Source organism: Urtica dioica, chromosome 9 (genome assembly GCF_054948205.1).
Source record: "Urtica dioica subsp. dioica isolate 48M chromosome 9, U.dioica_male_clone48M_v1_H2, whole genome shotgun sequence".
NCBI lineage: Eukaryota > Viridiplantae > Streptophyta > Magnoliopsida > Rosales > Urticaceae > Urtica > Urtica dioica.
Window position 1 is genome coordinate 16525164 of NC_142764.1, and position 11672 is coordinate 16536835.

At 36.8% G+C, this 11672-nt stretch overlaps 1 protein-coding gene and 1 pseudogene across 1 annotated transcript; both read right to left on the reverse strand.

Annotated features, from left to right (window-relative positions):
• Positions 1-1143: 1143 nt before the first annotated feature.
• Positions 1144-6538, reverse strand: LOC149385332 (pyrophosphate--fructose 6-phosphate 1-phosphotransferase subunit beta-like). The gene is made up of 16 exons (XM_089625463.1): positions 6268-6538; positions 5871-6026; positions 5631-5752; positions 5419-5472; positions 5232-5338; positions 4945-5050; positions 4768-4831; positions 4567-4655; positions 3180-3311; positions 2793-2963; positions 2579-2694; positions 2287-2398; positions 2082-2166; positions 1872-1916; positions 1633-1701; positions 1144-1498 (listed from the first exon to the last, which is right to left on the reverse strand). The coding sequence occupies exons 1-16, from the start codon at positions 6458-6460 to the stop codon at positions 1422-1424; spliced, it is 1698 nt and encodes a 565-aa protein (XP_089481589.1). The 5' UTR covers positions 6461-6538; the 3' UTR covers positions 1144-1421.
• A 3984-nt stretch (positions 6539-10522) lies between these two features.
• Positions 10523-11460, reverse strand: LOC149385333 (protein LYK2-like; annotated as a pseudogene).
• Positions 11461-11672: the final 212 nt, after the last annotated feature.

Here is an 11672-nt window from a genome sequence, read left to right on the forward strand (position 1 = left end):
TTATGTCAAGTCTATCATCTCCTAACTCGTCATTGTCAGTTTTGTGATTCATTTCTTGGTGTGAGATTGCGAAATGCAAGTCAAATTGTTCTTCATTTACTTATACAATGATTCGTGTGTAGTTACTCATATAATGTGTGTAGTCGAGCAAGAGCTTGGACGCATTGAAAATAATAAGAATTCAGCACTGAATTCGAGTCAAATAGAACTTTGAAAGGAAAATAAACTGGTTTATAAATTAAGAACGAATCCTATCGAACAGAAGTTCGGAAGCAAAATAAACTGATAGGTCAAAAGATTAGTCTATAAAATACGTGACAATAAATAAAACTTTATATAAAATGCACAGCTCGAAATAGATAAAGAAGCAACAATAGTGAGGACAGACAATTTGACACAAAAACTCGATTTAAAAAAAAAAAAAAAAGTTTCATTTACCGTTCCACACCTTCATTTACGTTCTCTTTTTTACTAAATTCGTCTATAAAGAGAAAATTCCGCCTAAAAACTCCAAGTGTTCGACAATGCGTGCTCTATATATAGTATTTTTCGCAGGACGATCGGTGTAACATTTTTGTTTGTTAACATGTACTAACCAGTAGCGGATAATATACACATTCGTAACAATTACGAAATAATATTAATAGACAATCATTCAGCAACAATTTCCTAGTGCTGATATGACATCATTATCTATTTGAGATCATGCTTATCACAAGACTCATAAGTCATAACTCATAACAACACATTGATACGAATACGATCCCTCCTACTGTGCTTGCATACTAATAAAATAAAAATAAGGTTAAATAGATTTGCTAAGAAAGTTCTTCCTTCCTTCACAATGAATTTCCTCACGATTCACATATCTTTTCTCTCAACCACCAGTTAGCCTCCATCGTGGTCTCGAAAATTATTCTGTGTTTATTTCACATTTTTGCTTGAGAAATGAACTGAGAAAAACATATACCATGGTGTTAAAATCAGCATTCTTTTCCGTTTGTATTTAAAACGAAGAACTATCTCTATACCCTAAACTAAACATACGAGGACGTTAATCACACTTGTCCCTGCACATACCCTTGCATCTTCAAGTACAAGAACTTTCCAGCAAAAAACTGCATCACTTTTTTAGGCGACTGGAAACGAAAAACTCTCAACTTTTATTAACGTAATTTTCCATGGTTGCATGGTATATGAAAATAATAATAGCGCTAAGCACTTCAAACCCAGTTCAAAATAGCTCATGCCAAGTGTGTTCAGCCGTAAATAGAGAAAACACCTCTTTATCTAATCTACAGCCTCAATTCCAAAAAACACTAACATTATTTCTGTTATCCAGAAAGCTGTGGATTGTTCTTGCTATTTTCAAATTTTTTGCATCGAATAATAATTAAAATAAAGGAACCAAATTTGTGTTACTAAACTTGGGCACCTAGCTCCAAGAGAAGAGTGTGATTCAGTGCATTCGATGTCGGGCCAACGAATTGAATGGGACCTGCGATGAGAAATTTAGAAGCCCGAATGTTAATACACATGTAACAGCACTTATTAATTAGGTCAAGATTTTGAAATTTGACACAAGGAGAAACGAAAAACATTTAGCGCCAAGCAAATTCATCTATCACTAACCAGGGCTGATGTAACAGTTCTTGAGTGCCCACTCGTCACGCACAGATGCAAACTTTTTAAATGGTGCACCTGGAAATTATTATATCAGCGTATCAGTAAAAGGCGTAAATTGCTAATTACCCAAAGAAGAAAGTTTTCGATTTCAGGAGCTGGTAACCTAATTAACAAGATAACTGAGTCTTGGATGATATGTACAGCTAGGAAATGTAATATAGTAGAGTCTGATTTCTAAGTATTACCTTCAAGCTCCACCATTGCCTTCTTGATCACAGGCTTGAACTTTCCTGAAATATGTGTCCAATATCAGTTAATTTGTAATACTTTCAAACCAAAATAAGACAAAGGAGAAGTTCATCGCCAACTTGGTATAAAAGCACACATTTCGATACAAGCCGAGAGAATAAAAACCTCGACATCAATAAATTGATGCGATTAATAAATCTACATACCGTGTCTTCTCTCCACATCCATCAGTGATGTCAAAGGTGTACCACCAACAGTCCATTCTTCAACAGGGGCAGCCAAATTCCCAACCTACATGAATATAAATCAAAAAGAAAAAGATAAAGAAGTTGGGTTTATTAGCTGAACTTGATCACAGAAACACGGAGGATTAGATTTACTAAGGAGTGACAGAAAAGGATAGTTTCAGACCGATGAAATCAACCCAGTCTTCCCACTGTGAAGGAGAGCTCCTGCGGTGTACCCCAAGGCATAGCAGTAGGTAGAATCAAAGTTAGTTGGTAATCCACATCTGCCTTCATACCTGCATATTATAAAAATGTTGTGTAAGTACTGGATAAAAGGGAAGTTGGTCAAACATAGCATCTCTAAATCACGTATATACTGATACAACTGGGTGTATGAATTTTCAAGTTAAAGTTATGCGTAGCGCTAAAACTGAGACTTTCGGCTCAAATGTACAAACTATTTAGCCATTAAGTACCCGAAAAAGTGAGATTGTCCTTGGAATCCACCCTTATACACATTAGCCTGTCTCCTTTTCTCCAATTCAGTTTCAACCATTTGAATAAGCATCTTCTCTGTTTCTATTCTAGCAACCTAATAGAAACAAGAAAACACGACATTACATTGCTGGTTTGTACGTTGACGAACAGGAGGGAAATCAAACAGCTGATTAGTAATTCAAAAATATGTACCTGGACATTTCCATGGGGATCTCTTTCAAGCATCAACTGCTCCTGGATGGCTTCTGGCAAAAAATCAAAAAGCTGCAATGATTGATTAGTGAGCTTGTTTTTCCATAGCCCCTCTTCATCAACGACTTCATGAGCAAGAATCTCATTCAATTCTGAAATAAGCTGCTGAACCTGTACACAGTAAAGTTATAAAAGAAACACAAGTCATCAACCTGGTAAAATGGGACTGTGTGAAAAAGCAGTATAAATGATGTTTTAGCAGGTACCATGCAAAGATGAAAAAGAGAATGATATTACACTAATTTACATGATAATGATATTACACTAGTTTACATGAGAATGATATTACACTAGTTTACATAGAAGCTTTCACATTAGTGGTCAAACCTCGGGGATGAAATCAATTAGACCTTCTGGAATAAGGATGACGCCATAGTTATAACCAAGTTCAGCACGTTTGCAAATTATATCCACAATGTAATCTGTAACATTTTTCAGAGTCTGCCTCTTCAGAGCAACCTACACAGATAAAGATGTGTAAACTGTAAAGCTATATTTTCACAAAATGTACCAGCAAGCACCAAAATACGCGTCTCAAGTTCATAAAAAAAAAATAGTAATCTTTTGACGGGTAACCTAGTGTCAATTAAGTACTCGATAGCCTTGACTTTCCTCATCTTCTCAATAATAAAATAAGATAGATTTTACCAAACTAAACTTAGACATGTAGATAGAATAATAACCTAATTGTGGTTAGGGAATTGATTACACCAAGTGTCAGGTATAGACAACAGTATCCTTAGTTTTAGTACCATCGGCGGTAATCAGAATAAAAATCAAATGACTACGATGGAATTTACAGATCAGTGAATAATGTCAACAAGCATTCTTAGTCATGAGGTAACTTCGCTGCATGAACATTTTTCTTTAGATAACCGTGGTGTCCGGAGTTAAACCCAACCGATATCCACGAGGCCCTGGCATTATTGACCGGGGAATCCAACTGGGGACTGATAAGGTCCAGGTTTAAAAAGGCGGTTTGGAGGCGCGCCTCTTTCGCCTTTTAGTGATCATACCGCTCTAAGGCTTACGCCTGGGAGTCTTTCTGGCGTTATGCGCCTCGGTCGAATAAGGCGAGCGCCTTAGGCGGTAGAATCGCCTTATAATCGCCCTTTACCGCCTTTGAAATGGGAGGTTTTTTAAAAAAAAATCTGGGCCAAAATAATCAGCCGGGCTTGTAATTCGGGCCTTTTTAGGTTTTTTTTAATGACAATTAACTATAAGTAATTAAACCACACCACTCGGTATGTGAACCGTCTCTCACGCAACCCTCTCCGTCCCTCACGCTGCTCTCGTCCCTCCCTCACTGACTCGGTTTAATTTATATTTGAGTCTAAAACTCCTTTTTTTTAGTTTTTGTTTTAAAACTTCTGAAAACTTGAAAATTACTATGAATTTTATATATATTATATATTTTCTATATTATTTTTGAGGCTTACGCCTCGTACCGCCTAAAGGCTTACCGCCTCCGCCTAGAAATGGATTTCGTCTCAATTCCCGCCTCCGCCTATTTAAACCTTGATAAGGTCCCAAGAATCACACATACCGTGAGACCAACCCCTTGGGGTTCTTTGCTGAATGAACTATAATCACAGCCTAGACTAAAGAAAGAAAGGAAGAAAAATAATTCCTTTTTGCTAAAAAAATAAAGGTTGTGTACTTTCATGTGTCATAACTATCTAGACAAAATAAGATCCATCTTTCGGAAATTCACCTCTTCTCCAATAATTGTGATGTTAGGATGGGTTTGCAAAGCGCATTCAAGGGTTATGTGTGAAGCAGCACGCCCCATGAGCCTTACAACTGTGAAAGAAATACATTTAGTTAGACCCGTCATATTGGCTTAGAGATTGTGTAAAGCCAGAGAATTTTTTACTTATGGCATGGTTTGATAAGTTTCAACTAGAATACTCACAATGATAGTATTTTCCAGTTGACCTGGCATCTATCATCACATTTCCAATCATTTCAGCGTATATCTGCATAGCAATAAGAAAGTGATGGCATATGATTTTCAATGAGTGACTATAATAGCATATGTCAAAGAAAAGTTATACTTTTTTAAGAATCAAGTTGAAACTTATAGACTCACCTTGCAAGCTGTATCAAATCCAAAACTTGTTGGAACTTCTTTGCATTTCAAGTCACCGTCAATGGTTTTCGGACACCCGATAACCCGAGTTTTCAAATTCTTGACCCTGAATGAGCAAAACGGATTAATAAAGCCACACGAGAACTTTATGCCACATAGAAAGGTAAGACATTTTCTTATAGTTATCAGAGAAAACATCACCAAGCTCTATTTTTAGACAAACAGCGAATTTACAAAAAAATAAAAAATTGACCATTGCCAAAATTTCCTCTCACAAAATGATATACCAGAAATTTTCAGCAAGGAGGCAGGCATTTGTATTGGAGTCATCCCCACCAATGACAACGAGGCCATCCAAGTCAAGTTTCAATGCAGTTTCGGAGGCTTGGTTAAACTGAAAGCAATACCACATTAAACGGTTAATAGCATGCACAAAATTCATACGAAATCTGCAAAGTAGCAAACACAACTCACCTGCTCAGGGGTTTCAATCTTATCCCTTCCACTGCAAATCATATCAAAACCTCCCTGGTACAAGGAAAAATTGACACCCATCAAACAATCATTACCTTGAATAAAACACATGCTGTGCAAGTTCATTCGATTCCGATTCAAAAACATCGTATCAGATTCGACCAGTTCGAAATCCCAAAAAAAATAACAAAGTATACTCTTAAAAATCTCACCTGGTTTCTGTACGGGTAAATAAATTCTGGAGTGAGCTCCACGTATTTTCCCTTCATGATTCCAGCAGGACCTCCCTTGAATCCATACATCGTGCTTCCTTTAGCCAGATCCTGCAAGTAATCTAACATCGAAGCAGCCAAACAAACTTAACTAATATATAGCAAAATCCAAAAAAAAAAAAAAACAAAACCAAAAAAAAAACAAAAAAAAAACACACAAAAAAAAACCGAATCGCTCACCGAAAATCCCGGATATGACATTGTGGCCTCCTGGTGCCTGACCTCCAGACAAAACGACGCCGATCTTCAACTTCTTCTCCGGTTGATAGCTGTCGTTTGGCTCCAGCACCGCCGATGGCTGGCCGAAAAGGTTAGGGAAAAGCTTTGCGATTTCATCTGAAAGTAGTACAATATCTCAGTCGCATTCAACTATTGCAGTAAAATAATACAAAAAAAAAAAAAAAAAACTGGTTGGAACCTATAATTAGAACGAATACAAAAGAAATCAGATTTCAGCTGTTAAATATTCAAAGTCATATTGGTAAAAACCAAAGCTTTAATAATACATAGATCGAAGCGTTACAAAAATCAATTTTGTGACAAAAACTTTGTTGATCCGAGGGAACAAGAAAGCGACCTGGATTTCCAGCGGCGGAGCTAGCAGGACCGTCGACGATCTTGAAGGGATTTCTGAGAACAGAGGGTAGAGGAAGCGCGTGATCGATACGACTCGCCTGAACCTCGCTGTATACAGAGGCGACTCGCGATTTCGGCGCCGGAGAACTTTTCCCGGCGAGCACATCACCGTTCGAAACCAATGTGGCAGCCATACCTAGACCTAATATCTCTGAAACTGCGATCTATCAGCGAAGAGTGAGACTGACTCGAGTGTGACTCGCTGAGACTAAAACGCAATGTTTTAGCGGACATTTCGATCTATATAGTAAGCACTGTTTGGGAAGGGTAAATACGTCTTTGGATCTTTGGACTCTCCGCCAAGTACGGTTGACACTTGTTTTCGGGATATTATGGTAATATTGAGTATGAATTGGAGAGGTGTATGGAAACTTATGGTGCACTAAAGTGTAGATGATCAAGGAGTTTTGGTGGCATCGCATTGTTTACCTAACATTCTGGTGGTTCTTGGGTTTATGATGTAACATGAAGCTTATGGAAAAAGGGCTTGTTTGTAAATTACGCCTTACTCCCAGAAATTAAAGAGTGTGGTAGGTTTAGGCTGTTTTGGGCTCACATAGTTAGCCCAATCTAATTTTTATCAAGTATACGATGGGCTTTATTTGGGCTAATACAATTGGCAGTCCAGATAGAGAGATTTGCACTAAAGTCGTTTCTTATGAACAAAATTGCATCTATGTCACCACCAAAAAATGTGTTGCAAGTAAGTCACTTTTATTTATTATTAGACCAAAATACTCTTAAAGTAGAACCATAGTTAAATATGTACAAAACAAAAGTAGACTAGAAGAATAAAGTAGAACCACAGTTAAATATTTACAAAACAAAACTAGACTAGAAGAAGAAAGTAGAACCACAGTTAAATATTTACAAAACAAAAGTAGACTAGAAGGCTGAATTTGTGATTCCGGCGAGAGCTCCGGCGAGGGTTACGGCGGCGGTGGCCTCGTCGGAGCGGCAATCGGCGTGGTAGTCGGAGCTTAAGCTATAGGGATTAGGGTTTGGGAGGGAATTTGATGAGAGTTTAGGGTTTGGGTGTGGATATGAATTTTTGTTGGATATAAAATAGAAGGGTAATTAATACACTGTATAGGTGACAAATATGCAAAAAAAAGACAAGAATGCAATTTAGACTCATTTGTGATACAAATGAAATAATGTGTTGTTGTTGTGACTTCAACAGCAAATTCCACAATTAGATATACACGACTCTAAATACCCATGCGTTGCAACTTGCAACGGAGAGTTAATATTTCATTAGTAAATAAATTTTAAAAAATCGATTAAAGGTCATGTTATTTTATATAATCTGTTTTTACTACGGTGATACGGTAATAAAAACATAGTAGAAATTGATGATAAGTGCAAGAAAAAAAATTGTAATATTTTCGCACATAAAGAGCTTTATAAAAAATCTTTTAATTTATTTTTCATAACAATTAGATCTATAGAAATAGTTTAATGAAATTATATCATTTAAATTTATCGGATACAGATATTTATGATAATATTATTAATAATTATGTTAGAAATATTACAAATATTTTCGAGAATAAAGACAGGTTATTATTATTCGGAGAAAAATTAAATTAACAGAAATTACAACTGATCATATGAAGATGAACAACAATAAAATAATAAACCTTCACCGAAAACAAGATAAAACAGAGAGGAAAATGTCGAGGACTGTTGGACAGTTTACTTGAAGCTTTGTTGCTCTTCCACCGGTACTGGAACACTTGAGCAAGGCTTCCCAAGATACAACGACAATCTCGACGAATTAAGGTACCACTGAGTACGTCGAACAACGAACTAGAACCGAAGTTGAACTATCACCAAATTCGGACAAAAGAAAGAAGGAAAATTTTTGGGAACAGAGGGAACAGTAGGGAATAATAAGGAAATATCACTTTCAGGTGTCTTCAAATGAGAGAAAGGCTCTGTCTTTTATAGGCACTGAGACCTAAGCTTCAGCTCCCAAAAAGGTCCATCATTAAGGTCCATAATAGCTCTTGAACAGTAGGGAATAATAAGGAAATATCACTTTCATGTGTCTTCAAATGAGAGAAAGGCTCTGTTTTTTATAGGCACTGAGACCTAAGCTTCAGCTCCCAAAAAGGTCCATCATTAAGGTCCATAATAGCTCTTTACCTCAGATAAATGAGAGGTTTCAACTCTGAAGGGTCAGAGGTTACAATGGAGCTCAAGGGTCATACGGTTTCCTCTTATGCAAAGTGTCCACGTGCACGCATGGTAGCGTAGGCCCGAGCCCAATCCAGAAATGAAATTCGCAATAAAAAGGTAAGGATCAAACCCAATCCGAATCCGAATCTGAATCCGATTCCGAGCCCGAGACATTCCCAAAATCCGGGCCCGGCCCAGCGGCGACGAGTGTGTGTGTGTGCGTGTGAGGGGTTAAGTTAACTCACCTACACTCTCATCCTTTGCACATGCTTATCCACTAACGGATAGAGGAAAGTATTTATCGCTACCACAGCACACATCCCCAACTAATGTAGGACTCTTGTAATTTCACTTCCACAACACAACATAAATGTGTTGCTTTGAGCATCAATTTCTCATTCATCCTATGTCCGATTTTGGAAAATAAATATTCAATCTTATACCCCTCGTTACGAGGAATACGTAGCACTTGAAATTATTCAAATCCAATGAGTGAACCCCACTCAAATTGTTACCACAAATCAGCCATTAATTTAGTATTAAATACCAACATTTTTCAACAAATTATATATACATGTCAGTGTATGTTAGACATGACTTAGGACCGTTACATTATGCTACCATAAAAAGAGAACTTCAAGCGTGTTTTTTTTTTCCCTTATATATTCAAACTGCATTTTTGCATTTGTATTTTCTACTTCATCCTACGACATTATTTATTATTTTAATACTTCTGAAGTAATATTTGCTCTCAGTATACTAATACCAACTTTCTTAGTTAGTACTTAGTTAGTATTTTTTTTCCTCTTCTCTTAAACTAAATTTATAAATTAAAAAATTAGTTAGTATTTTTTGTCTACGCTTTAATTTAATCTTTCATAGAGAATAAGCAGTTCGATAGTTATCCATTAAACATTCATAAACCTGTCAATACCAACAGCTTAGGCATTTAATTAAATGTTTTGAAGAAAAATACTCAACCTTTCCTCGTATGTAAATGCACAACAAAGAACTATGATTCTCAAATTATGTATACTAAATAACACTACTGGGCTTGTGGCACGAAACTGCTGCGGAAATTCTTTCCTTCCGGCCGAAAGTGAGGGACGGAAATATTCTTCCGCTGACAGCGTATGGAAATAATTATTCCTTCCGCTGGACCAGCGAAAATGAGTGGAAGTGTGCGAAAATGTTCTTTTCCAGTGGTTTCTGTTGATTTCAGGCTTTTTATTTTGCAACCCTTCAATTTTCTTATCATATAAATATCACACTCATTCATATTATTTTTTTCACATCCTTCTCATATGATCTCTTCTCCGACTCTCTTCAACTACTCTAATTCTCATACAATAATTTCATATATTTATTTTTATTATAAAGTTTCTAATTTAATTTTCATATATAATTTTAGTATATAGTTTTAATATATAATTTTAGTAAAAATTATCTTTTTCTCCACTTTTTTTCTTCTTTTTTCAAATATAGTTTTAATATATTATTTTCATAAATATATTTAGTATATAGTTTGTAATACATTATAAGTTATTCTTCATGTTTTCACTTTACATTCTACTCCTTATTTAAAAAAAATACTACATTTTAATTCTTTGAAAAATTATTTTTAAATTTTTTTTTTTTTATGTATGAAAATGGAAATTCCCTTTTATAGTGAGTGGAATTCCGGTCAACAGTCAAACACGGAATTTCGTGTCCTATGGAAGTGGATTTTTTTTTCCTTTCACAAGCCCGGGTTTGATACTAAATAATCGCCGGTCACATATTTTAGTATGGTTCGTACATAATTTTTTTTGAGAAAATGGTGGCAATAATACCCAATGTTTAATCAAACTATGACTTATATACTCAATCTTTTTATTCTTTGGCAAAAATACCTAACGTTACTATTTTGCCATCCGTTACTACTAAGTCTGTTAGTATATAAACGGAGATACACGTGTCATTATCTCATTAAAAGTAACTATTTTGTTTCAATTAAATGTGATAAAATAAATTTAATAACAACTCTGGGTCCAGCTGAGGAAGCAATCGCAGGAGGCGATGAACTGGCTCTTGATCGCCAGACCGCCGTGGAACCAATCTTTCAGCAACCCGTTCGCCGCGTACTCGAACACCAGAAACGACGACGTTTTGTCGTAATTCGCGCACGTGCCTAATATCCTCAGCAGATTCGGGTGTTGGCGGTGGATTATCCCAAATTCGAGATCGACGGCCGAGATCGCGTCTGGACTCACGCGCTTGACGGCGATGTCTTTTCCGTTGAGACGGCCGTGGAAAACTGAGCCTTCGATGTGGTTCCCTTGGCTGAAACCCTCGGTAGCTTTCCGAATCTCATCCGCCGTGAAATTCTCGACGATCGCCGTCGGTTTCCTGGGCGTGACCACCGAGCCTTCGAGATTGCTCTCGAACGAGACTTTCTTGTCGCTGGTCGTCCTCACGCTCAGGCTCAGCTGTTGAAGCTCCAAATCGGAGATCACTTTCATCTTCTTCTTCTTCTTCTTATTCATTCGGATCAGCAGAAACGCCGCCGCGCCGGCGGCGATGACTCCGACGAGAACTCCGGTAAGAACCGCCACGTAGACGCCGATCTTCCTTCGCATCTTCGGCCTCCGCTTGTCGTATCCGCCGCCAAAGAAAGGCTTCTTACTCACCGGAATTATAATAGAAGTCAACGGCCTCAAGCTCGCCGCGTTGACCGAGCGATGGCTTGCTCGGTGGTGTTGAACTCGATCGCCAAGGAGGAAAAAGTGTCGCGTATAGCCACTGGGTAAGTGATGAAGAACAGAGTGTTATTATTGCTCCTCGTCGTCGTCGAAGGACAATGACACGTGTATCTCCGTTTATATACTAACAGACTTAGTAGTAACGGATGGTAAAATAGTATTGTTAGGTATTTTTGCCAAAGAATAAAAAGATTGAGTATATAAGTCATGGTTTGATTAAACATTGAGTATTATTGCCATCATTTTCTCATTTTTTTTATAAAAGCTACATACATAAAAATTATAGTGTAATTAATTAATTTTTACATTGTCATGTAACATGTTTTCCTATCAGTTATTAGTGTTTTATGAACATTGTTTTCATAATATATATATATAATTTGTATAGTGTATCTTGGTTTTACGTCACATATAAGCTATT

Coding starts and splice junctions, on each gene's coding strand:
- LOC149385332 (XM_089625463.1), bottom strand. CDS start 6,460: ATGGCTGCCACATTGGTTTCGAACGGTGATGTGCTCGCCGGGAAAAGT. Junction 5,753..5,870: donor TGTCATATCCGGGATTTTCG/GTGAGCGATTCG, acceptor CTTCGATGTTAG/ATTACTTGCAGGATCTGGCT. Junction 1,702..1,871: donor GGCAATGGTGGAGCTTGAAG/GTAATACTTAGA, acceptor AATAATTTCCAG/GTGCACCATTTAAAAAGTTT.